Genomic DNA, 24295 nt, shown 5'->3' with positions numbered 1-24295 from the left:
ATGTAATTTCCTGGATTTTGGAACGCAAACTGCAGATTACACAGCTCTTTTATATGCTTGTCAAAAAAGACTAACGTGAGTGGATATTCTTTGTGGTAAAACTTTTAAAACTATATCACACCATGTATGCTTTATTCTTATCCTATGAGTACATTTAACCACTGGGGCCATGTGGAAGAGGAAAGGATACATCTATGAAAGAAATACAGGATTTCACCAGTACAGGCAATCTTTATATGGGTAGTTGAGGGTGAGTGAGGGAACAATAGAAAAGGGAGAACAGCACTTTCATCACTTCAAATAACTTTTTCTGCACAGATTGCACTTTGAGGGCCAATTCACACCAGATGCAGTTCCATTCAGTTTTGTGTGCTTTTTTTCGCCACAAAATGCATGCACAGGGCTAGATTCAGTAAGAGTTACTCCGGCGTATCAGTCGATACGCCGTCGTAACTCTGAATTTACGCCGTCGTAAATTTAAGCGTATTCTGGAAACCAGATACGCTTAAATTAGGCTAAGATACGAGCGGCGTAAGTCTCTTACGCCGTCGTATCTTAGGGTGCATATTTACGCTGGCCGCTAGGTGGCGCTTCCGTCGTTTTCGGAGTAGAATATGCAAATGACTAGATACGCCGATTTACAAACGTACGTGCGTCCAGCGGTATTTTTTTACGTCGTTTGCGTAAGGCTTTTTCGGCGTAATGTTGCTCCTGCTTCTATGAGGCGCACGCAATATTAAGTATGGATTCGCTTCGATTTTTTAATTTTTTACGTAGTTTGCGTAAGTCGTTTGCGAATAGGGCTGGACGTAATTTACGTTCACGTCTAAACCAATACGTCGTTGCAGCGTACTTGGAAGCAATGCACACTGGGATATGTACACGGACGGCGCATGCGCCGCTCGTAAAAAACGTCAATCACGTCAGGTCATCATACATTAACATAAAACACGCCCACCCTTCCACATTTAAATTAGGCGGGCTTACGCCGGCCCATTTACGCTACGACGCCGCAACTTACGGAGCAAGTGCTTTGTGAATAATGCACTTGCCCGTCTAAGTTGTGGAGGCGTAGCGTAAATAACATACGCTACGCCCGCACAAAGATACGATGCCCTTATGCCGGGTACACACGAGAGGATTGATCCGCAGATACGGTCCGCCGGACCGTACTGGCGGATAAATCCTCTCGAGGATTTCCGCGGATTTTGATCCGATGGAGTGTACTCACCATCGGATCGAAATCCGCGCCGAAATCCCATCGCGATGACGTGCGCGACGCTGTCATATAAGGAATTCCACGCATGCGTCGAATCATTACGACGCATGCGGGGGATTCATTCGGACGGATTGATCCGGTGAGTCTGTACAGACCAGCGGATCAATCCATTGGGATGGATTCAAGCGGATAGATTTTAAAGCATGTCTTCAAATTTTTATCCGCTGGAAATCCATCCCAGGGGATAAAAACAGATCCGCTGGATTGTACACACCAGGGGATCTATCCGCTGGAGCCGTTCCGCGGATCAATTCCAGCGGATGGATCCTCTCGTGTGTACGGGGCCTTACTGAATCTAGCCCACAGTGTTTTCCATGTATTCCAATGGCTCCAGTTGGCTCTAGTTCACACCATGCGGTCAGTTTCTGCACCAGAAACTGAATGCATGGTGTGAACTAGAGCCAACTAGAGCCATTGGAATACATGGAAAACACTATGGGGCAGATTCAGAAAGATCTGCGTAATTTTCGGCGGGCGTAGCGCATCTCATATGCGCTACGCCACCGTAACTTAGAGAGACGAGTACCGTATTCAGAAAGAACTTGCGCTCTAAGTTACGGCGGCGTAGTGTAAATGGGCCGGCGTAAGCCCGCCTAATTCAAATTATCAAGGCAGTGGGCGTGTTGTATTACAATGAGCCGTGACCTCATATAAATGAGGGGCCGAACGAACGGCGCATGCGCGTGCATGCTCAGAGTCACATACTCCCTAAGATACGTTGGCTCAATGCTTTGTCAACGTGAACGTAACATGCGTCCAGCCCCATTCACGTACGACTTACGCAAACGACGTTAAATACGACGCTGTTCCGATGTTTCCGACGTCCATACCTTAACATGACTTACCCCTGCTTTATGAGGGGTAAACTTACGCCGGACTGACACCTTACGTAAACGGCGTAGCTAAATCCGATGGGCGCAAGTACGTTTCTGAATCAGCGTATCTAGCATATTCAATGCGAAAATCTACGGAAGCGCCCCTAGCGGCCAGCGTAAATATGCACCAAAGATACGACGGCGTAAGAGACTTACATCAGTCGTATCTTGGACAAATTCTGGCGTATCTGATTCTTTGAATCAGGCGCATAGATACGATGCCTCACATTCGGACTTACGACGGCGTATCTGGAGATACGACGTCGTAAATCCTTTGTGAATCTGGCCCTGTGTGTGCATTTGTAGTGCAGAAAAAAAGCACACAAAACTGTACGGAACTGCGTCTGGTGTGAACTGGCCCTAAAGGAATTATCACGATACTGAAGATTTACAGCACCTTATGGACTTTTTTTTATTCTAATTTGTCACGTTTCATGTTATGTACTGGTATTTATGGTTGACATTGTGGACAACTTGCTTATGGGTATATATTTTTCTATATTTTCATATTTTTCCGTTACTATATTGAGCACAGACAGCGCATGGATTTTCCACAGACCACAGATCTTCTTTTTTTTTTCTTGCAGCAGTCAAAATGTAATTTACCAGTATATATCCGCACACCACAGCGTGGGGACTTTCAAAGTATTAGGTTTTATTTCTTGCAACAGACTCTGTATGTTGTGGATCATTACTTTTTCTCCCAGACTATATCCAAAAACCTAAAAGTAAACAGAGGTAAATGGCTCATTACAGTGCAAATATAATACCGAGCTTTATATTTGTGTTATTCATTTCTCTAATGCTGGCCACAACACACTGGCATTATACAGTATTTCACATTTGATCTGTCAGATCAACAACATTCACCAACAACTTTTCAATGGGGTTATAATTTAAATGTATTGTCCAGGTAGGTCCCTACACTACACAACTGCTTGTAAATTCTGTAGATCTGTCAGATGAGATAAAACTGTATGGGGCCGGCATTGACATTTGAAGGGTATACTCGGAGTATACACCTCTGGTTTGTTTTCTAAAAGCTAGATTCAGGTACGGCGGCGCATCTTTCAGGCGGCGTAGCATATCGTATTTACATTATGCCGCCGTAAGTCAGAGAGGCAAGTGCTGTATTCACAAAGCACTTGCCTCCTAAGTTACGGCGGCGTATCGTAAATGGGGCCAGCGTAAGCGCGCCTAATTCAAATGAGGATGAGGGGGGCATGTTTTATGTAAATGGATGGTGACCCGACGTGAACGGCGCATGCGCCGTCCGTGTGCATATCCCAGTGTGCATTGCTCCAAAGTACGTCGCAAGGACGTATTGGTGTCGACGTGAACGTAAATTACGTCCAGCCCCATTCACGGACGACTTATGCAAACGACGTAAAAATTTCAAATTTCGACGCGGGAACGACGGCCATACTTAACATTGACTAGGCCAGCTATTTGTTCGAATAACTTTACGCCGGAAAAAGCCGTAAAAAAAATGCGCCGGGCGCACGTACGTTTCTGAATCGGCGTATCTAGTCATTTGCATATTCTACGCCAAACTCAACGGAAGCTTCTCCTAGCGGCCAGCGTAAATATTGCACCCTAAGATACGACGGCGTAGGAGACTTACGCCGCTCGAATCTTAGCCTAATTTAAGCGTATCTGTAGGTAGATTCACAAAGAGTTAGGCCGGCTTATCAGTAGATAAGCCGACCTAACTCTGAATCTACGCCGGCGTTTGTTTAAGCGTATGCTCAAACAGAGATACGCTTAAACAAAGCTAAGATAGGCCGGCTTGCGCCATTCTATCTTAGCTTGCAATGTTTCTGATGGCCGCTAGATGGCGCTTCCATTGCGGCCGGCGTAGATTATGTAAATGAGGGGATACGCCGATTCACGAACGTACGCCAGGCCTACGCCGTCGAATTACGTTGTTTCCCGTAAGGGATAGGCCTCCTAAAGTTAGAGCTATGCTCTAGTGGCCTAGCCAATGTTAAGTATGGCCGCCGTTCCCGCCGCAAAATTCAAAATGTTAACGTCGTTTGCGTAAGTCGTCCGCGAATCGGGATTTACGTCGTTTACGTCCACGTCAAAATCAATAGGCCCGTACGGCGTACTTAGTCGCAATGCGCACTGGGAAATGTAGTCGCCCGGCGCATGCGCAATGTCAAAAAACGTCAAAAAACTTGAGGTCAAGCCTCATTTCCATACAACACGCCCCCCTCCAAGTCATTTGAATTAGGCGCCCTTACGCCCGCTCGTTTTAGGCTACACCGCCGTAGATTAGCAGGTAAGTAGATTGTGAATCACTACTAGCCTAACTAATTTACGGCGGTGTAACCTAAAAAGGCTAGGCTAGGCCGCCCTAAATTTAGGCCGATGTGTGTGAATCTACCTATCGGTTTCCAGAATACGCTTAAATTTAGGACGGCGTAGATTCAGAGTTACGTCGGCGTATCTACTGATACGCCGGCGTAAAGCTTTCTGAATCTAGCTATAAGTTTTGTTTTGCTACATCTTTCACACACCCCTAATTTGCTTCTTATTTTACATGAATCATCTTCGACTTGGTGACTGGTTAAGAAGGAAGTGTTGTCTGAGTTACTGTGCTGAATTGGTAATAGAGAGAAGGAGGTCAGTAGCTCCACAGGCTCAGATTAGCATCTCTGTTAATAAGTATCTTAGGGGACATGTATTAATATCTGCTGCAGGGACAAATCGGGAATGCGTTCTGCAGATAAGTCTGAGCTCCTCCAGTGCCCCACATGTATACACACATATATGAAGAAAAGTCACATTTGCTCACCTACGTCCACGCCTTTACTCGTGTCCACGCAAAGCTTGCTTTTCATTAATTCTATAAATTGTGACCTGTTAATTAAAAAGAATGCCTCTAGTTTTGTACTTGGCAAAATATGCTGTGCTGTGGTGGCTGTACAGGAAATTGCAGAGCTAGCGCCTCAGGCCGGCCCACTTAGCAAAATAACTAATGTAAACACACAAATCATTTTAGAAAAAAGGCAAGTACTTTATTATTTGCTGAATCTTACATCATTGCTTTATTGTATGAAACAGTTCCATATACAATATACAAAGGTGAGTATAAAATGTCCTGTGACACTGAGACTGGATGGAGCTGGATGTGAAAACTATGGCACTTAACCCATTGCCTGCTGGAGGGTGAGCAGTACCGCCTGTAGCAGTGGGCTCAGTTCCAGTGTAGCAGCCAAGGGATTAAATAACAAGGGCAGAGCTGCAGCAGGAGTGCTGGTGATTTTTTATTTTACCCTGGATAATAAAACTGTTGTATTTCAAGTGTTGTATAAATAAATGTTGTTGTAGAAAGATTATTGGCCCTTTATCCAATTGATGCTACCATCTGTGGATGGGATCATGTGATATAGCACCATTTTACATAGATGGACCAATGAACATGTAATTGAAAGGTCTCAGTGCAGTAAACATCCACAATGCTGTTATCTTACTGTGCAGATCAGTAACAGGCCAAGGTGGCCGGAGGCCCAGTAACTTGCACAGACCCCTATCTACAACATATAATTATTTATCTGTTGCAGTATGTGTTTGTTAGGTTCTTTCTTATATACTGCCCATCAAGCTGCCAGAGTTATGTTAAGCACAGAATGTGCTTAGGTTAAGAAAGGTTGGTCACAGGATAACCACAGCTCCATGTCTTCTCTTTGGGGATATATAAAGTGCCATAACTTAAGTTAAAGCAGAACTCCAGCCAAGCATCTGTTTAAACAGTTAATAAATAAATACTGTATTTATTGGCGTATAACACTCACTTTTTTACCCTGAAAATAGAGGGTAAACTGTGCCTGCGTGTTATACGCAGGGGGCTGTGGAAAGTTTTTTCCCTAAACTTCCCTCTTAAAGTTAGGGTGTGTGTTATACGCTGATAAATACGGTATTTTCTAAACTGCTTGCCTGTTAGGATAATTGTCTATCTGTTAAATTACTCTTGTGGTTAGATCACCCCAAAAATAGTCAAGCCACTGACATCACTCTTGTAATTAGGATACCAATAATATAGCCAAGAAGGTGACCCCTCTTTATCATTATAGAACCCCCCCTCAGTTGAGACCCCCCTCCATCAATATAGACCCTCCCATCCATCAGTGCAGACCCCTCCCCCACTCAGTTTTGCAGCATCTTGCCCCATTTGTCTGCTCATTCATATGTTAAAGAGCACAAGTAAATATATGAGGTCTTCCTGTTCCTGTAAAACACATGAACTTCTCCACTTTTAGACCTCCAGCACTGGGAATGACAAACATTGATATTATTGTGTATTGAAGTGGCCTCGTTTGCTCACAGTTCTGAACCTACTACTTTAAGAAACATTTAGGGTCCATGCACACTGGGCTTAAAAAACCCTGCTTCTATAGGAGTTTTGCCTTTTTTTTTCCTGTAGCAGCAGCTCAATGTTATCCTATGTATCCATACACATTATAACAGTTAGAGGCATATTTCAAGCTCGGTGTTTGGAGGCAGGGCCGGATTCCAGACAAGGCCACCAAGGCCAGGCCTCGGGGAGGCAGTGGGTGCAGGGGTGGTGCCGCGGCAACAGGGGGCAGGGATGGACTGGCAATCAGGACTACTGAGAGTTTTCCGGTGGGCCGATGGGCTCAGTGGGCCAGTTACAGCAGCGCCTAATCTGCATCGTAGGTCCGCGGCGATCTATCCGTCAATCACCAACAGCTGGTGTCTGACAGGTAGATTGAGATTTAGCCAGCATACAGAGTAGCACAGGAAGCGTGTGTAATAAGTTCTCTCTCATGTCACTCTGCTCCCCAGCGACCCCTTCTCTCTTCTTGTCCATCCTCATTTGCTTGTGACATCATCTGGGATGGACGAGAGGAGAGGCCGCCGGGAGCCGAGTCACATGAGAGAAAACTTATTACACATGCTTCCTGCGCTACTCTGCATGCTGGCTGGTAAAAGATGTGTCCCATAATGTGCAAGGTGCCCTGATGTGCCATGTGCCCTGATGTGCTATGTGCCCTGATGTGCCATGTGCCCCGTGTCCTGATGTGCCATGTGCCCCATATCCTGATGTGCCCTGTGCCCTGATGTGCTATGTGCCCTGATGTGATCTGATGTGTTATGTTCCCTGATGTGCCCTGTTCCCCCGTGTCCTGATATGCTATGTGCCCCGTTTACTGATGTGCCCCATGCCCTGAAGTGCCCTGTGCCCCGATGTGCTCTGTGCCTCAATGTGGTGTGATGGGCCCTAATGTGCTGTGCCCTGTACCCTGATGTGATGTGCTTTGATGTGCCCTGTACGTGTTGTGCCCTGATGTGCTGTGCCCTGATGTGCTGAGCTCTGTACCATGCCCTGATGTGCACTGTATCCTGATGTGTTGTGCCATGGGCCGGTCTGGATGAAGGCCCCCTATGTGATGGTGTGTGTGGGGGGGTGGGGGGCGGCATTGAAGGACCCGACCTTGGGGCGGCAAAGGGAGTAAATCCGGGCCTGTTTGAAGGCAGAAAAAAAACCACTTCAGGGTAGCTTTTTTTATGGAGTTTTCTGGCAGAAAAAAAAACGCATAACGCTCCTAAATGCATGTACAAAAAGCTCTATATGAGTATTTTTTTCTGCCCCAAGAATTGGTGTTTTTTTTAAGCCCTGTGTACATGGACCCTTAATGACCTATGAATTTGAACAGTGGGAAAATAGGAGTTAGAAATTTGCCTGGAGTTCTGCCTTAATACCATCGACAAAACCAGCCACAGGTGTGCATCATCTTGCACCTGAGCCTAATCTTCTTTAAAGGCTCTGTGATGGTGATGATGCTAAATTTACAATTTCACTATCATATATTATTTTCTTCTTAAGATTTCCCAGAAACCCATTAAAAGTCAAGGTGCTAGAAGCTGAAAACTGGATATCATTGATAGGTAAATTGATTTTCATGCTTTGAATCTGCAAACTCAGTTTTCCATCTATAATTTCTTTCAGTTGTTAGTCTGGATACCATCCCTACTTTTTGCCCTGATGGTGCTTCAAGAATTGATTGTCTTATTTCTTGTCAATCTGCTTTATTTCCCTAAACTTTTTTAGGACTTACAGTATAAGGGCACCCCGTATGGAGTCCTCTTCTAGGATTGTATCCCAAGAAGGACATTTATTGTTTCAAGACCAACAAAAAAGAGCTCAGTATTTGGCAATAAGTAACTGGTTAACTACAGGACTGACCACAACAAAGAACCACCTGTACTTGTGTGATATTACAGTTTGCAAGATGTTACATATTTACTAAATTACCCATTTACTACTTAATTGTGATGCACATAGCGCATAATCAGCAACGTTATTGTGTTTATAGCCTGAGATTGTCACTGTGCTTATTCTTAGTTCCAAATCCATTAAAACATTTTATGCACCAGTCTGTTTAAGGAGCAAACATATTTTTTCAAATTTGTGCTTATGTTTATATATTACATTTCTAAATGTATAAAACTGTTTTGTTATTTAAAGTGCCAAAAATATGTACTTAATATAAGCACAAGGGCACATAATAGTTATTAGTCTTATTAGATCAGGCACAATTCTAATGCTACTATAGAAAATAAAAATGAAGCCAATTTGGCTATAAAGTTTATGCTTGCTATTGTTTTTCTCTGTGCTGATTTTTTCTCCTAAAAAGCAGTTACTGTAAGCTTCTCTCCTCCTATTTATATTTAGAATTCTATATCCAAATGGAAGAGTTCCATTTAGCATTGTCAGTGTATTACAGAACAATGCACAAAATCCCTCTGACTCTACAGGTGTCACCCAGAGGTTGATCTCTACTGAAGGTGCACTCAACAGTTAAGGTTTGTGGTAAAAGAAAGCAGGCATACACACAGTGGCAAATATTACATAGAAACAATGAATAGTTAAAAAAGAGTCACTGAACCATCCAGGTGTTTCACAGTGAGCCAGCACACTTTGATAGTACTCTGGCACTAAAAAGGATGAGGAGATAAGCCGAAAACCAACTCTGTATCATGTTTGTGTTAAAAGGTGCGTTCATAGATGGTGATCTAACACAAGATCATGCTTACAGAGAATGAAAACGAATATGTAGGAAGTCAAAGGCTGTCTTACTTTGCTCTATGTCTTTTAGATCAGGATTAACCAGCTCAAGTAAGACTGTTTTATTTTACACTGAACTAGACCTTATATGCAAGATTATTCAATCTCACATGCTCCTGTTGTGATGCAACCCATGGCCACAACACACCAAGGGGTGGATTTGCTAAAGGCAAACTTTGCACTTTGGAAATATGCAAGTACAATTGCTCCAGATCTTAGTAAATAAGATGAAGCTTCACTTCAAAGAATACCCAATCATATGCTTACACACGATTGGATAATGAAAGTCAGCAGAGCTTCTCCATAGTTTACCAAGCTCAGGAATAGTTGCATTGCATAGGGCACAGTCTATTTGCGCTTAGTAAATCCACCGCAAAGAGTCATGCTCTCTACTGTAGACATTTTTCAGGTTTAAAGGGAATCTACAGCCATTTTTGTTGTTGTTGTTGGATACAGTAAGAAAGAAACACCCTTTGTCTGGTATTTATTTGCCATCTGTGAACCACTGTGAAGATTTATCTTTGCTTCTTGCTATGAAGACACACTAGGAAGTGAGAGGAAATCTTTCCAAAGTAAAGAAAATCCCCTCTTAGACAGATGTCACTGGAACAAGTGGCCTAACTGGAAAATTATCACTCTATTCCTGTTTCAGTGACAACTCATAATTTTGGATTTGCAGTTAACTTTAATCACAGTAAAAATAGTCACCAGGGCCAACAGAAAAGGTGGATATTCCCCAAAGGGACACAATGTCACAAAGGGACAGCAATAAAAACCTGATGGAGGTTCTAACCCACCAGTACTCTGTCCAAAAAACACCCCCCAAAAACTGTTAAATTAAGCATGTGAGTCAGTGATGAAATATTTAGACATGATGACCCTTCCATATGTTAGTTTTTGGCTTGGACATAAATACGCTTGTCCAAGTTATTCTTTCACACCTGTGCCTGCTGCAGGTCGAACATGGCTCATCTTAAATCTGGTTAAAACCTTCCATACAGTTTTTTTTCCCATTTTCACTCTGGCCCTTAATGACATCTCAGTTCCAAGTGTCTCAGTCCATAGTAGGCAACTAGAGGCCAAATGACCTAAACACTGTACAAAACACACTTTAGTTTTGTTGATGTGGTACAACCAAGGAAGGTTTTGATCATATTTGATCATCCAGTAACAATTCAATATGGTAGATGTCACAATTAATTCTCATCATGAAACGTAGCCTAACAAGATAGCAGACTGTTATGGGAAACAACACCTTTCTCTGCTCTTGCATGCTTGCTTAGAAATTCAGTAGTTATGTATGTAGCAGCACAAGGGTTAATCACAGTGCATCTGACCATTTCAGATTATGTAGGTCAATACTTTTCTGTTTTTAGAGGCAATGAAGACATATTAATGTCTTTTATCCCTGAATTTGTGGTTGTGTTCACAAAAAGAATGCTTCAAGAAATATTTAGTCCTCAGCACAACCCATATTTGGGGATTCAGGACAGCACGCTAAGCATTCTCTGTGTCAAGGTCATTGAGGATTGCACCATTAAAGTGATGCAGCTAAATGTGTTCTAAGCTGGCATCTGGTATTGATGAATTAAAAACTTTAACATTTCATTAATGAGCTAGTGTTAGCAAACTTGGACAGTTAAAGGAGTAAAGTATGTTAATTTTTTACAGTTGCATACAATTTTATAGATGTTTTTAATGCTGAATTTAAAATGTCTGTGTCATTTTAAGATGCCTTTTATAGAGCTGTGCCATTAAAATGCATATATTTTTAATGTAAATGGAACTTCAAAATTGCACTGTAGTCAACCTCGAGGTTGCATTATATCTTATGATCTGGAGAAATATATAATTTGCTCTTTTTACAATATAAAGGCAATTACACATCATTTTGATGCATTTTTCTGTATATGCCAAAATAAAAAAAATCTTTTTTGTTTAAGACAATAATTTGTTAAATGATATATAGGGTTCTTATTCTGGTGCAAACACAAGCAGAAAGGCTAAAAGTTCAACATGCAATAGGACACATGCTTAAGAAACTACACTGGAAGCCCCTAAAGTGTCCCTTCAAGTTATCTGTTCCCCTAACATCCCAGTTATGTGGCTTAGACTATGAGGTCTTTGTATGGCATGCAAGCAGCAGGGTATGCCTTGTTTGAGGTGTAAAGTGATTTAATGTCATCTAAAAACCTGTTTTCTCAGTAGATGCAGGGTTCATCCCCCCCAGCAGCCTTTATTGCTGCCTGAAAATCTTAATTGGTGATCTGCCAACTCCACTCCCAATTCATCGGTGTCAAAAACCACTAGGGGCAAAGTCTCCAGACTGCTGGTGTTCTTGTCCCTGTATTGGATTCTCCACAGGAATTCTTCCTTTAATTCTAGAAAGGAACAAGAAGTCCCAACCACTGCCAATCCACCTCCCCACTGTGATCAGAAACACCAGTAACGATCTCATGGAGGATTGAGCCCTACTCCACTTTATCATAATCTAAAGAAAACATTTTAGGTTAAGATCTGATTTAAATACCTTTCACCTTTTTCTTATACGTGCTTGCTGGCAGGATAATTGAGAGACAAGAAAGCATCTTGTCTGAAGAAGATGTTATGAAACTATGTATATGTTGTCAAATTTGTGGGATAGGCAAATGCAATCTTCTTTTCAATTGCCTTGAAAAGAGAGGGGGCATTAAAAAAGTCAGTATAGATTCTAAGTATAAGTTGTCAATTACTCATTTTAAAACATGTCAGTAAATAAGGCTGTGTATTGTTTTTCTATTGAGTGGATCATCGTCAAGAAGAGGTGCACTGTTCTTTGGTTAATCTGCTCAACAGAATAACATAATTGCTATATTATAATTTTTTAAATGCCAGGTAATTCTCTGGTGAACCTACTTGAGAGTGGTTTCAATGCATAAGCGAAAGGAATAGTTGGCAGTATTAGTTATTTATAATACCTCTACAAATAGCACTGTTTGTAGGATGGAGTGGCTATGTAATTATTTAATTGGTTGAAAAACTGTTGTTTTCTAAACTCCAAAACACATCCTGGCAGTATCTGTGAAAAGCCATATTGTGTCTGTCATCAGGCTTTAGTACTTCTCTCTTATTCCTGTAGTAGCCATAGCAGGCTATGTCAGTACACTGTACATAGCCCATAGCTTGTATACAGAAATGTAACCACAACATCGGTGACTGAAATGTGCAGGAGTCTATCGAAGAGAAAATCTGTAATGCTTGTCTGAAGGGGTATAATATCAAACATCGTACTGCAACAATATGAGTAACGGCTACCAGGGCACAAACTTCTTCCAATTAAGACTCTGGCAAATGGTACTGATTGATAATAACATTACCAGCCAGCACTCTCCTTCAGTGCAATGGCGATCATGTCCAAGGGCATATTCCATTATTCAGACACCTACCCCTTCTTTTCAGGCTGCAAGGGCCCAGTTTTTATCTGTTGTTTTTCAAACATCCTCAAACATAGGCAGAGTCACTAGACTGGGTCCTTCCAAAATTGGGTACTCCCATCCTGGGCAAGTCTTTATTTCTGATTTCATAAATAGATTTCCTCTTGGCCTGAACACCTCTGACTGCCGTCTTAATTTTCCTCCAGCCTAAGTGGTTTAGCTCAGCCAAGTTAAGAACAACGCATAGGCCACTGACTGCAAACATAAAAACAAGAAACACTGTCTTTTCTGTCGGTCTGGAAACGTAACATTCCACCTCTTTAATGCAAGGATACCTGTCACACTCATACTGAGAGGGCACATTGAACCCATATAGGAAGTATTGTCCTACAAGAAAGCCAATCTCCAGGGCATTTCTGAAGACCACTTGAATAATATAAAACCTTGAGATTCCTTCTTGACGCCTCATTTTGGATTTTGTGGTTCTTATTGAGGGGTTGGGAATTTCCTTGATCTCCAAGCAGTCTGGTTCAGCCTCCTTGGTAGAGTTTTCTGTGTTTTGAAGGACACCGTTAACCAGTGTGTTCTTGATTTTTTTGCTGTCCTCCCTTTTCACAGTATCCGGGTCTCTGTCCAAGGTGAGAAATACAGTGGAATACCTCCTTTCCTTCTGTTTAGCAGACTGGTGCACAGAATAGGTTATAAAGCACAGGCTTGGAGTACAGACCATAATGATTTGGAACACCCAGTATCTGATATGAGAGATTGGAAAAGCCCTGTCATAGCACGCCTGATTGCACCCGGGCTGAAGTGTATTACAGACAAACATGGTCTGCTCATCATCATAAACAGTTTCTCCTACGATGGCAACAATGAGTATTCTAAAGATGACAACCACGGTCAGCAGAATCCTGAAAAAGAATGCAATATGTTAGTCTTGCTGTTCTAGTGAAAACACATATCAGTGTTACCAAGAATGCAGTGCCAGCAACTTTTAATCCAAACCCCCCCTTTTCATTTTCTACTTTTAGGATATATTGGGCTTCAGCATTTCATTTTTTTTATGTTGGCATGGCCACATTAGGTAACATGTAATGTATAGAGCACCAGCTGCACGTGAAAAAAACAATTAAATATGCTTGTGCATGTCAGCAGAAACGGCTAAGGGAAGGTTATTGATCACTGCCCATCTTAGAATACAGTTTGCTAGTAGTACATTATGTCTAAGACATGTACAGATGGCTACTGTTTTAGGATATCGACTACAGTTACCATCAGCATTTTGTTAGTGGCTTGTGATTGTTAGTGATTTATGATTAGCTTCTGGCATGAAATAAAATGCATGAGCAAATTCATGGTTTATTAACAGTGCTATTTTTAGACCTTTGTTAACGAGTAACGCTCAAATATTAATCACCTATGCTAGTACAGAAAACTTTTTTTTTTCATAATCTTTACTTTTGACATTAATATATTTTGATATCAACATTACATGCAACATGTATACTAACTGTTGATTGTGGTTTTAAATGCACATAAAATTCCCAAGCTTTTATCAATTTAAATTGCAATGAATCAAATCATTGTCAATATATTGGCAACTGTCTAAAATAAACAGTTTCCCCTAAGCAACCAATTAATTTTACCCTTTCATTGCTGATTAGAATGGGTAAAGAAATAGTGTGCAACACACAGTTCTTTATTCGGATAATTGAATAACTAAAATATATTTCGGTCTCGGTGTCAGATTTTAAATTCTACACAACTGCTAAGAAATAATTGTTGCTTTCATTAAATTGTTGACAACTGTCACTAAGATCCAGGATTTGAACACTTATAATTTAATTACATGCAAAACACAGGGAAACAGCGTTGACAAAGTCTGATGCTTTAACAAGCTGATGACACTGTAATGTTATTCTTTGCCCATGCCAGGGTATGCAAGCTAAAGGGGTGAACTCTGTCCTTGCAGTTTGATATGTGATTCCTAATTTATTAAATCCAGCTGCTTCCTTAACACTTTCATCGCCAGAAGGTCTAGCAGTGTTGTGGCAGTACATGACAAGACCCTCTGGCAATTAAAGGGTCAAGATGATGTGACAGCAGTGATATGACAATGTGGCACCCCAGGCAAGGGGTTTGGATATTTTTGGTCAGGATAATTGGCCATGGGATATTTTCTATTTCCAAGCATCTTTCTTTGCAAGAAAGGTTGTCCTTTCACATTGATGTGTATGAGGAGCTGTCCAGTGCTGAATTTCTTCCTGCAGGGGATTCCTGATTGGCTGTACACCAAGTGCACCCTGTCACTGCCATGGAGAAATATGATGTACTTTTTACCACTTTATTCTTAACTTCTTTTTTTATCTATATTGACATTTTTGAAGTATTTTTTTGTTGTTTTTTCCTTTTTATGTGTATACGCTTTTCACTTTTGCAAACAGCTCAGCAGCATATGCAGGCAGCACATACATCTTTATCAATAAATCATATTACCTTACCAGAAATAGGCAAAAGTTATTTATTTTTGTTTTAGCAACATTATCTTACTTTGCTAATCTGAACATTTGCCATTACCAAACTTGAGATCACAACCCTGTGATTTCACAAACACTGGCATTGACTGACATTTTAAGAAGTTGCTTTTTTTTATTGTTATTTAGACTGCTTTTGGTATCCATTTCAATTTCTGGACATTCCAGGCTACTCTGTTGTGCTTTCATTAAATGTGTGCTTTTTTAAGATCTGAATAACTTTATTTTGATCTTAAACACTGTTTTTCGGTATTTTGGGGCTTTATCGTGTAGCCAGCTCATAGTACTGTATGCGGTAAATTACTTGCTAATTGATAACAAGTTCCTGTGTATGTGTGTGTAGTATTTGGATTTAAACACATTAAAATTAATTAGCACAAATTGTTAACTTATATGAATTAATGGGCAGAGAAACTGTTTTGCAGCTTAATTGAGGCTTAACATTTTAATTATCTAATAATTACAGATGTTGTAAACCTCGTGGGCATTCTAGTTTTTGCAGTAGACTGTTATTTTGAGCAAAAAGCAATACATGCAATTTACCATGAAAGAGACTCACTGAATTTATGAATACACATTTGCACAACTATCTTTTTTGCTAGAATAACTAGTAGTGTGGTGTGTTTTTTTTATGGATTTCATTGTAGTTTAGTGGTAGTTCCATATTGCAGCATTGTTCATTTGTTAAAAGATGTATAATAACCAAGTCAGATGGTTAAGGGGGAGAGGATTAAACTCTTCTTAACCCTTTTATTTGTAGGTCACTACTGGATTCCCAATTAATTATAGAAACTAAAAGACACCAATAAAACATACTGTAGACTGAAGCTAGTGAAATGCCTAAACCAAATGTAATATGTCCAAATCTTTTGGTACAAGTGCAGCATGTGAAATGTGAATGAAGCTGGTTTTCCTACACTGTACGGTAATACAAATCTTTCAGACGGCTGTTTTTTTCTGTTGAATAAACTTTCCACATCAGAGCTTTGCTTCTGCATCCCCAGCTGATACACACCAGCTCCTGATGTTATTTGCCATATGCACCTCATAATAATGAGAAACATCAATCACATCTTAGGCAGAGTTGTCACTATGTACTGGAGTCTGGCAACAATCCTGCTTTCCAGCAGATTGCCGCTATATGTCAAGGAATATTCAACATGCATTTAAGTTGTTATTTTTACTTCGGATAATACTTGCAGATACCGATCTCTGTTCATTTACTAATTGATGTTAGCCGTTAGAAAGCGATTACCAGGAGCTATCCAAAGTATAAATACAATGTAGAACAACATGGTATAAACAAGAAATGATGAGCACGTGTGATTTAAAAAGAACATTATAGTTTTTATTGCATATCACAACCATTCTGTCTGGCTTGTTGTTTTCTGAGTTGTTAGCCCGATTATATCCTGGTCTAGACCACTTTACAAAGTCTTTATATTTGTAGTTGTAAAAGCATTCTTACCTTCCTATCATAGTACTGTGCTGTTGCACAGCAGCCTCCAGAAGTCTTTCTAATATAGTCCATTCTCCCATCGCTGTACATCGGAGACCTGGTGCAACGGGAGGCTTTTCACCTTCTCCAGGGGAAGCCACAGGGTGTAGGTGACCTATACTCAGTGTAATCTCTGCGTGATGATCAGAGGTGTCCCTGGTCGGGAAGGCTGCTCACACTGTCTTACTGCCGGTAATCTCCCTTTAAGTAGTCTCTGCTTGCGTCACACAGACAGGTCCCTGGACAGGAGCCAGAGACAGCCAGTGGGATTCTGTTAAATGTTATTATAGCAGAGAAAAATAGAAGAGAGAGGAGGAGGAAAGGGTGTAATGCAGAGATAACAGATTAATTTGTGATCAAGTGATTCTATTTAATCTTCTCCCCAGACCGCAAATCCTAAAACAAGAGGAGCAGACAGGGAGCTGATGTAAAGTGTGCCCATGGATTAGAGAGAGTGGTAGCATTAGTGGGGAGGGTTGGCAGGTAAAGAAAAAAAAATGCTATTAACCCACTGTTGTGCATTCATATAAAAATGCCAGTACTGTCTGTTGTATATGTTTAAATCAGAGAAGAACCTTGTTGAACATTCAGCAATTTTTCCAAAAACAATTACTTTCAGAAGCTGCCATTCGCAAAAAAAATAAATTTTTGTTTTGTTTGTTTTTTTGCTGAAAAATGTATGTATACGTGTGTATACTGTACTGTGCAAAAGTTTTAGGAAGGTGTGAGAAAAGGCTGTAAAAGTAAAAATGCTTTTTAAAACATATATTTTCATTGTTTTTTTTTATGAATCTACAAAATGCAAAGTGATAAAACAGAAATAAAATCTAAATCAAATTAATATTTGGTGCTACTACCTTTTAGCGTCAAACCAGCATCAATTCTTACACTTGCACACTTTATACACTTTCACAAAGTCAGGGTTGTTGTAATATTAAAGTTAGGTGCATGATCATCCAATTATACCAAGCAGGTGCTAATGATTATCAATTTCATTTGTAGGTTGAAACACAGTCATTAACTGAAATAGAAACAACTGTGTAGGAGGCTTAAAACGGGATGACCCTGTTACTAAGGTGAGGTTGTGGAAGACCGTTTCATGTCACAGGTCCTACACCATGGCAAGGCTGAGAACAGCAACAAGACACAGGGTAGTTATACTGCATCAACAAGATCTCTGCCAGGCTAAGAGTTTAAAGCAGACTGGGGCTTCAAGATGTGCTGTTCAAGCTCTTTTAAAGAAGCACAAAGAAATAGGCAATGCTGAGGACTGTAGATGCAGTGGTTGGCCAATGAAACTTAATGCAGCAGAAGAAAGACACATCATGCTTACTGCCCTTCAACATAAGAAGATGTCCAGCATTGTCATCAGCACAGAACTGGTGGAAACCAGCGGAACCCAAATACACCCATCTACTGTTTGCAGAAGTCTGAGATACACCCATATACCATCTTCAGAAGTCTGGCGATAAGTGGTCTTCATGGAAGAATTGCAGCCAAAAAGCCATACCTCTGACGTAAAAACAAGGCTAAGTGACTCCACTATGCACAAGAACATAGGAACTGGAGTGCAGAAAAATGGAAGCAGGTGCTTTGAACCAATGAATGAAAATTTTAAATATTTGTCTGAAGGCAGTTTGTTCATCAAAAGGACTGAAGAGTGTCTGCAGGACATGGTGGTAGCATGGTGGAGATCCTTGCAAGTTTGCGGCTGCATATCTGTACATGGAGTTGGAGATTTGGTCAGAATCAACAGTGTCCTTAATGCTGAGTACCATACCATCAGGAAAGGGTGTGAGATTGGCCCCCGAAATTATTTCACAGCAGGAGAATGACCCCAAACATGCAGCTAAATTCATTAAGAATTATCTTTAGATTAAGGAAGAACAAGGGGTCCTGGAACTGATGGTTTGGCCCTCACTGAGCCATAATCGTAGCATCATCAAGTCTGTCTGGCATTCAATGAAGAGTCAGAAGGATTTGAGGCAGCATACATCCACATAAGACCTGTAGTTAGTTCTCCAAGATGTTTGGAACAACCTACCTGTAGAGTTTCTTCAAAAGCTGTGTACCAGTGTACCTAGAAGAACTGATGCTATTTTAAAGGCAAAAGGTGACCACACCAAATATTGACTTGATTTGGATTTCTCTTCTGTTCATTTACTTTCCAATTTTTTATTTGATAAAAAAATTAACTATTAACACCTACCATTTCTGAAATGTACAGCATTTTTTCAAACCTGCCTAAAACTTTTGCACGGTAGTGTATGTATGTGTGTGTGCCCATCTGTAGACTCAACATTGCCCATCAATGCAGCCTGATCAGTGCCACTCTGCAGCCTCACCATTGCATATCATTGAAGCCTGATTAGTGCCCATCTGCAGCCTTGCCATTGCCCATTTTTGCAGCCTTGCCATTGCCCATTAATGCAGCCTCGCCATTGCCCATCATTGCACCCTGATCAGTGCCCATCTGCAACCTCACTAGTGCCCATTAATACAGCCTCCCCATTGCCAGATTACACATTGCTCAGTCGCACCTCCTCGACCAGCTCATATAATAGACAGAACACCGGTCCAGGAGGCGGGACTGTGTGTGACTGTGAGTGCCAAGTAAACAGGAAATTCCTGTGTAGTCCGTCAGCGCTCGCCCCTCCCCTTCCGCTCTAAGGCAGCCCAATATCAGCATATAACATGCACACATGATTTTCCCTTTATTTTCAGGTGTTGTACACCGATAAATACTGTGGCCCAGATTCTCAACCGAGATACGACGGCGTATCTCCAGATACGCCGTAGTAGCTCTGAGTTGAGCCGTCGTATCTATGCGACTGATTCTTAGAATCAGTTACGCATAGATATCCATTAGATCCGACAGGCGTAAGTCTCTTACGCCGTCGGATCTAAACTGCATTTTTTTTTTGACCGCTAGGTGTCGCTTCCGTCGAATTCCGCGTTGAGTATGCAAATTAGCTAGATACGCGAATTCCCGAACGTACGTGCGGCCGACGCAGTAAAGTTACAACGTTTACGTTAGGCTTTTCCCAGCGTATAGTTGCCCCTGCTATATGAGGCGCAGCCAATGTTAAGTATGGCCGTCGTTCCCGCGTCGAAATTTGAAAAAGTTATGTCGTTTGCGTAACTCGTCCGTGAATGGGGCTGGACGTAATTTACGTCCACGTCAAAACCAATACGTCCTTGCGGCGTATTAGGAGCAATGCACACTGGGAGATTTCCACGGACGGCGCATGCGCCATTCGTGAAAAACGTCAATCACGTCGGGTCACAGTAGATTAACATAAAACACGCCCCCCCTTCCACATTTGAATTCGGCGGGCTTACGCCGGACGATTTACGCTACGCCGCCGCAACTTACGGAGCAAGTTCTTTGAGAATACAGCACTTGCCCGTGTAAGTTGCGGCGGCGTAACGTAAATCAGATACGTTAATGCCACCGCAAAGATACGCCAGTCTACGAGAATCTGGCCCTGTGTGTGTGTGTGTGAATGGGTAAAGCTTTCTCTCTCTGTCTGAACACCTCAAAGTTCTACCGGAAGTTCCCGTACCCTTCCTTTATACCGCTACACCCCCTTAGTTTATTTTGACCTCCAGCCTCCTCCTCTCTGGACTTCCCCATAATTTAACCCTTTTTTGCCTCTCCTCTCCACCTTGTCATGTTCGGCCCTTTATTACTTTTTATTTCTTGTCTCTCCATTCTGGGCCTCCCTTGACCAGTGTATTTGAGATATCCCCAACTCTCCAATACCACCCTTTTTCGACTTTTTAAACCCTTCTTTTAACCCATCCCCTTATGTTACCACCCTTTTCCAATAATAGACCACACCAGAGTTGGAGTATAACTGGCCATAACAGCCTTTTTTATTAACAAATAAAATAAATAACTCAAAATATTAAATAACTTTTAATCAAATAACTTTCCATTAACATATCTACAACATTTTTAAACCACAGTTTCTTAACTCCCAGTCTGTTGGTCTATGACGGCACCCCAAACTTTTACACTTTACACCACTACACTGTGGGACCATAGTTTTACCATACCGGGCCTCCAGCCGTATCACCAGCTCAGAGACAACCCCCTCCCGCAGTGCAACCAAAACCGTATTCAAGCAGACACCGTTCCACTGGAATACATCAGAGGGCCACATACCACCGCTGAGCCCCCCCACCACTTCCACCACATCTGTTTTCTGCCACCGTCAAAGACTAAAGACACCGCCACAGCCCGCAAAGGGGAACCCCTTACCCTTAAGGGCCCCTCCACACCCGCAGGGCACGCTGAATCCCATCTTGAAGACCAAGCCTCCAGAGATCGATGTCCACTGATGACTCCGTCCATACGCAGGTACATTCCCACATTGACCTCCAACTCCCATGTGCCGTATCACCAAACCCCCGTTACTGGCAATGAATCACCCAACCACCTTGTTCACCCTCACTCACGCCTTGTTGAGCCTGACCACGACCTTGCCATCTGCCAACTAGTGCGTGCCACTATGTCCGACCAAACTAACAATGTCTTTGGGAAAGCATTTTTAGCATCAGAAAATCCGACTTCACAGGCGATATCAGATATCCAATGGATCCGACTCCCAAATCATTCCCTCCCTCGTGTAAGACCAATATGTCCGGCGGTCTGTCCAACCATGTGTACCAGTACACTTCAGGCACCACCCTGCTTATATCATACCTGGGATTCCCAACCACCTAACGCAAGCGTCCCTTCTCGAGATCCCCAGTTGCCTGCCATCCGGCCTAACATCTGCTCTCCTGGCCCCCCAAAAGACATACGAATGCCCTAGAATCCAGACGAGGCATATTTGACCTCCATCTGAAACGAAAGAACACAGAAACGAAGTAGAACAAATACCAAAAAACATCAACGTCACCCCCCCCCCCCCCCAACACTACACAGCATAACATATATCAGACAATTTCTTCACGCCCCACCCCACAACCTTGTCAAACTACATCCGCTATCAAATGGGGGCTCACATAAGAACGAAACCTCCTAAACCTCCTGGATTCCCACCTCCCAAACCTTTTTATTGCTGCCTCATCCAACCCGCACCTGGCAGCCTATGTGGCCACCCCAATGCGGAAGAAGTGTGAAGCGAATTGCGTGCAGTCGAGCCCGCCGCCCGAAGGCACTTGCAAAAAAAACTGCCACAAATTGAAACCTAGACAAAAAGGACCCATCCTCATGCACCCACATCTTCCACTGTTAAGCCCCCTGACACCCACCTAGACAGACTCACAAGCTCTCCTGCGCTAAATGCTCCAAAAAAGGCGATCAAAAACGCTGCTCTGAACAAAATTAACTCATAGTCAGATGAACACACCCCACCCAACTGTGTGCTAATAACCTGCGAAATCGAAAAATAAACCGGCCTCCTAGCATCTTTTTGAGGGTGAACCTTACGATACCCCTTTAGCGCTTGCCGCACCCAAAAGTCTTTTGTAAAATCGGTCAGGCCTTGAAGCTTAAACCAAAAAGGCCAAGCCCGACAGCTTCCGCTCAATCGCAGACACTGACCCCCCTCCCTCCATATGCCTCAAAACAAAATATACTACCAGTAACCTCATCTCCGACCCTCCCAGCTCAGCTCTGCTAGCCGTATAAAAGCAAGCCACTCGATCTAAATCTTGGGATAGGCTGCCCACGTCTGCCCACTTACCGACTTTCTGATCCATCCTGCTGTGGCTCCAAGGCAACCTCCTACAGCCAACCCGGGCAAGGAATCCCTTCCTTCTCTGCAGCTGGCGCCAGTTCCCTGAATCTGTCCCACTGAAACCGAGACAGGGAATCAGCTAAAGTGTTGTGAACGCCAAACATTCCAGGGTATGTAAACTTTTTATCAGGGCAATTTGGGTGATTTCTGTTATGATTTTTAATCTTTTTGAAAGTTAAAAAGCTAAAAGGTGACAATTCCTGCAAGATTTCCATAGCACCCTGGGAGCGCTAAAACTAAAGCCACGTACACACGACCGTTTTTCATGACGTGAAAATTTTTATTTTTTAAAATGGTCATTAAAAACGACCGTGTGTAGGCTCCAGAGCATTTTTCATGACGTGAAAAATGGGCATTTAAAATTTAGAACATGCTCTAATTTTTCTCGTCGTTTTTCATGTTGTGTAGGCTTTAACGACGGGAAAAAACGTGCATGCTCAGAAGCAAGTTATGAGACGAGAGCACTCGTTCTGCTAAAACTAGTGTTTGTAATTGAGATAGCACATTCGTCACGCTGTAACGTAAAGCATGAAAACTGAAAAGAACGAATCGTCTCTCACCAAACTTTTACTAACATGAAATCAGCAAAAGCAGCCCAAAGCGTGGCTCCATCTGAATGGAACTTCCCCTTTATAGTGCCGTATGTCACCGCGCTTTGCTCAAGCAATTTTTTTTCACGACTGTGTGTATGCAAGGCTGGCTGAATGAACCAAGGTTATCGATCGATCAACTTGGGTACAACCAGCCTGCAAGATTGTCTTGCGTTTATCGCCAGCGGCTGCTATAGCTGCTATAATAATCACTGTCTTCTCAGACAATTGCTCGGCAGGAGGGATACCCCTGTCAGCATATTTGAACCATATTTGAACCAGCCTAAGTGAACTTTAAATCAGTGCACATATCCATAGCTCCCAACTGTCCCTGATTTGGAGGGACTGTCCCTGATTTGGAGAAATGTCCCTCTGTCCCTCATTCCTCCCCACTTGTCCCTCATTTTGGTCTGATCTATATAGTTGTAAATACAATGCACTTTTTTTTACAATGCACTTCCACAGCAGTCCCTCAGGTAAGAATATTTACATTGGTCCAAGCTTGACCCAAGCCTATGCAATTAAGATACCAGGGGCTAGATTCAGGTTGCTGCGCGCATTATTACGGCGGAGCAGCGTATCGTATTTACGCTGCGCTGCCGTAAGTTATAGAGGCAAGTGCTGTTTTCACAAAGCACTTGCCTCCTAACTTACAGCTGCGTAGCGTAAATGGGGCCGGCGTAAGTGCGCCTAATTCAAATGAGGATGAGGGGGCGTGTTTTATTTAAATTAATGTTGACCCCACATATTTTACGTTTTTTACGAACGGCGCATGCGCCATTAGTGAAAGAATCACAGTGTGCATGCTCGAAATTCCGCCGCAAATCGTCATTGCTTTCGACGTGAACGTAAATGACGTTCAGCCCTATTCGCGAACGACTTATGCAAACGACGTAAACAATTCAAAATTTGAAGCGGGAACGAAGTCCATACTTAACATTGGCTGCGCCTCCTAATAGCAGGAGTAAACTTACGCCGAAAAAGCCTAACGCAAACGACGTAACTAAATTGCGCCAGGCGTACGTACATTTGTGAATCGGCGTATCTAGGTGATTTGCATATTCTGCGCCGAAAACAACGGAGGCGCCCCTAGCGGCCAGCGTAAAATTGCACACAATCATACGCCGCCGTATTTAAGTTACATCGGCGGAGGAAGCCTATTTTTTCAACGTATCTGCATTTGAGAATCGGCGTAAAGATACGACGGCGCAGATTTGAAATTACGGCGACTTGATGCTGAATCTAGCCCCTGGAGTT

General features: G+C 42.3%; 1 protein-coding gene across 1 annotated transcript; it reads right to left on the bottom strand.

Annotated features, from left to right (window-relative positions):
- Positions 1-10966: 10966 nt before the first annotated feature.
- GJD2 (gap junction protein delta 2) lies at positions 10967-16862 on the bottom strand. The gene is made up of 2 exons (XM_040332301.1): positions 16666-16862; positions 10967-13574 (listed from the first exon to the last, which is right to left on the bottom strand). Exons 1-2 carry the CDS (start codon positions 16734-16736, stop codon positions 12731-12733), a joined length of 915 nt encoding a protein of 304 aa, XP_040188235.1. The 5' UTR covers positions 16737-16862; the 3' UTR covers positions 10967-12730.
- Between the last annotated feature and the right edge of the window lie 7433 nt (positions 16863-24295).

Source organism: Rana temporaria, chromosome 13, assembly GCF_905171775.1.
Source record: "Rana temporaria chromosome 13, aRanTem1.1, whole genome shotgun sequence".
In the NCBI taxonomy this organism is placed as follows: Eukaryota; Metazoa; Chordata; class Amphibia; order Anura; family Ranidae; genus Rana; species Rana temporaria.
This window is presented reverse-complemented; position numbering and strand designations above follow the sequence as displayed.

Coding starts and splice junctions, on each gene's coding strand:
- GJD2 (XM_040332301.1), bottom strand. CDS start 16,736: ATGGGAGAATGGACTATATTAGAAAGACTTCTGGAGGCTGCTGTGCAA. Junction 13,575..16,665: donor CACAGTACTATGATAGGAAG/GTAAGAATGCTT, acceptor ATTCTTTTTCAG/GATTCTGCTGACCGTGGTTG.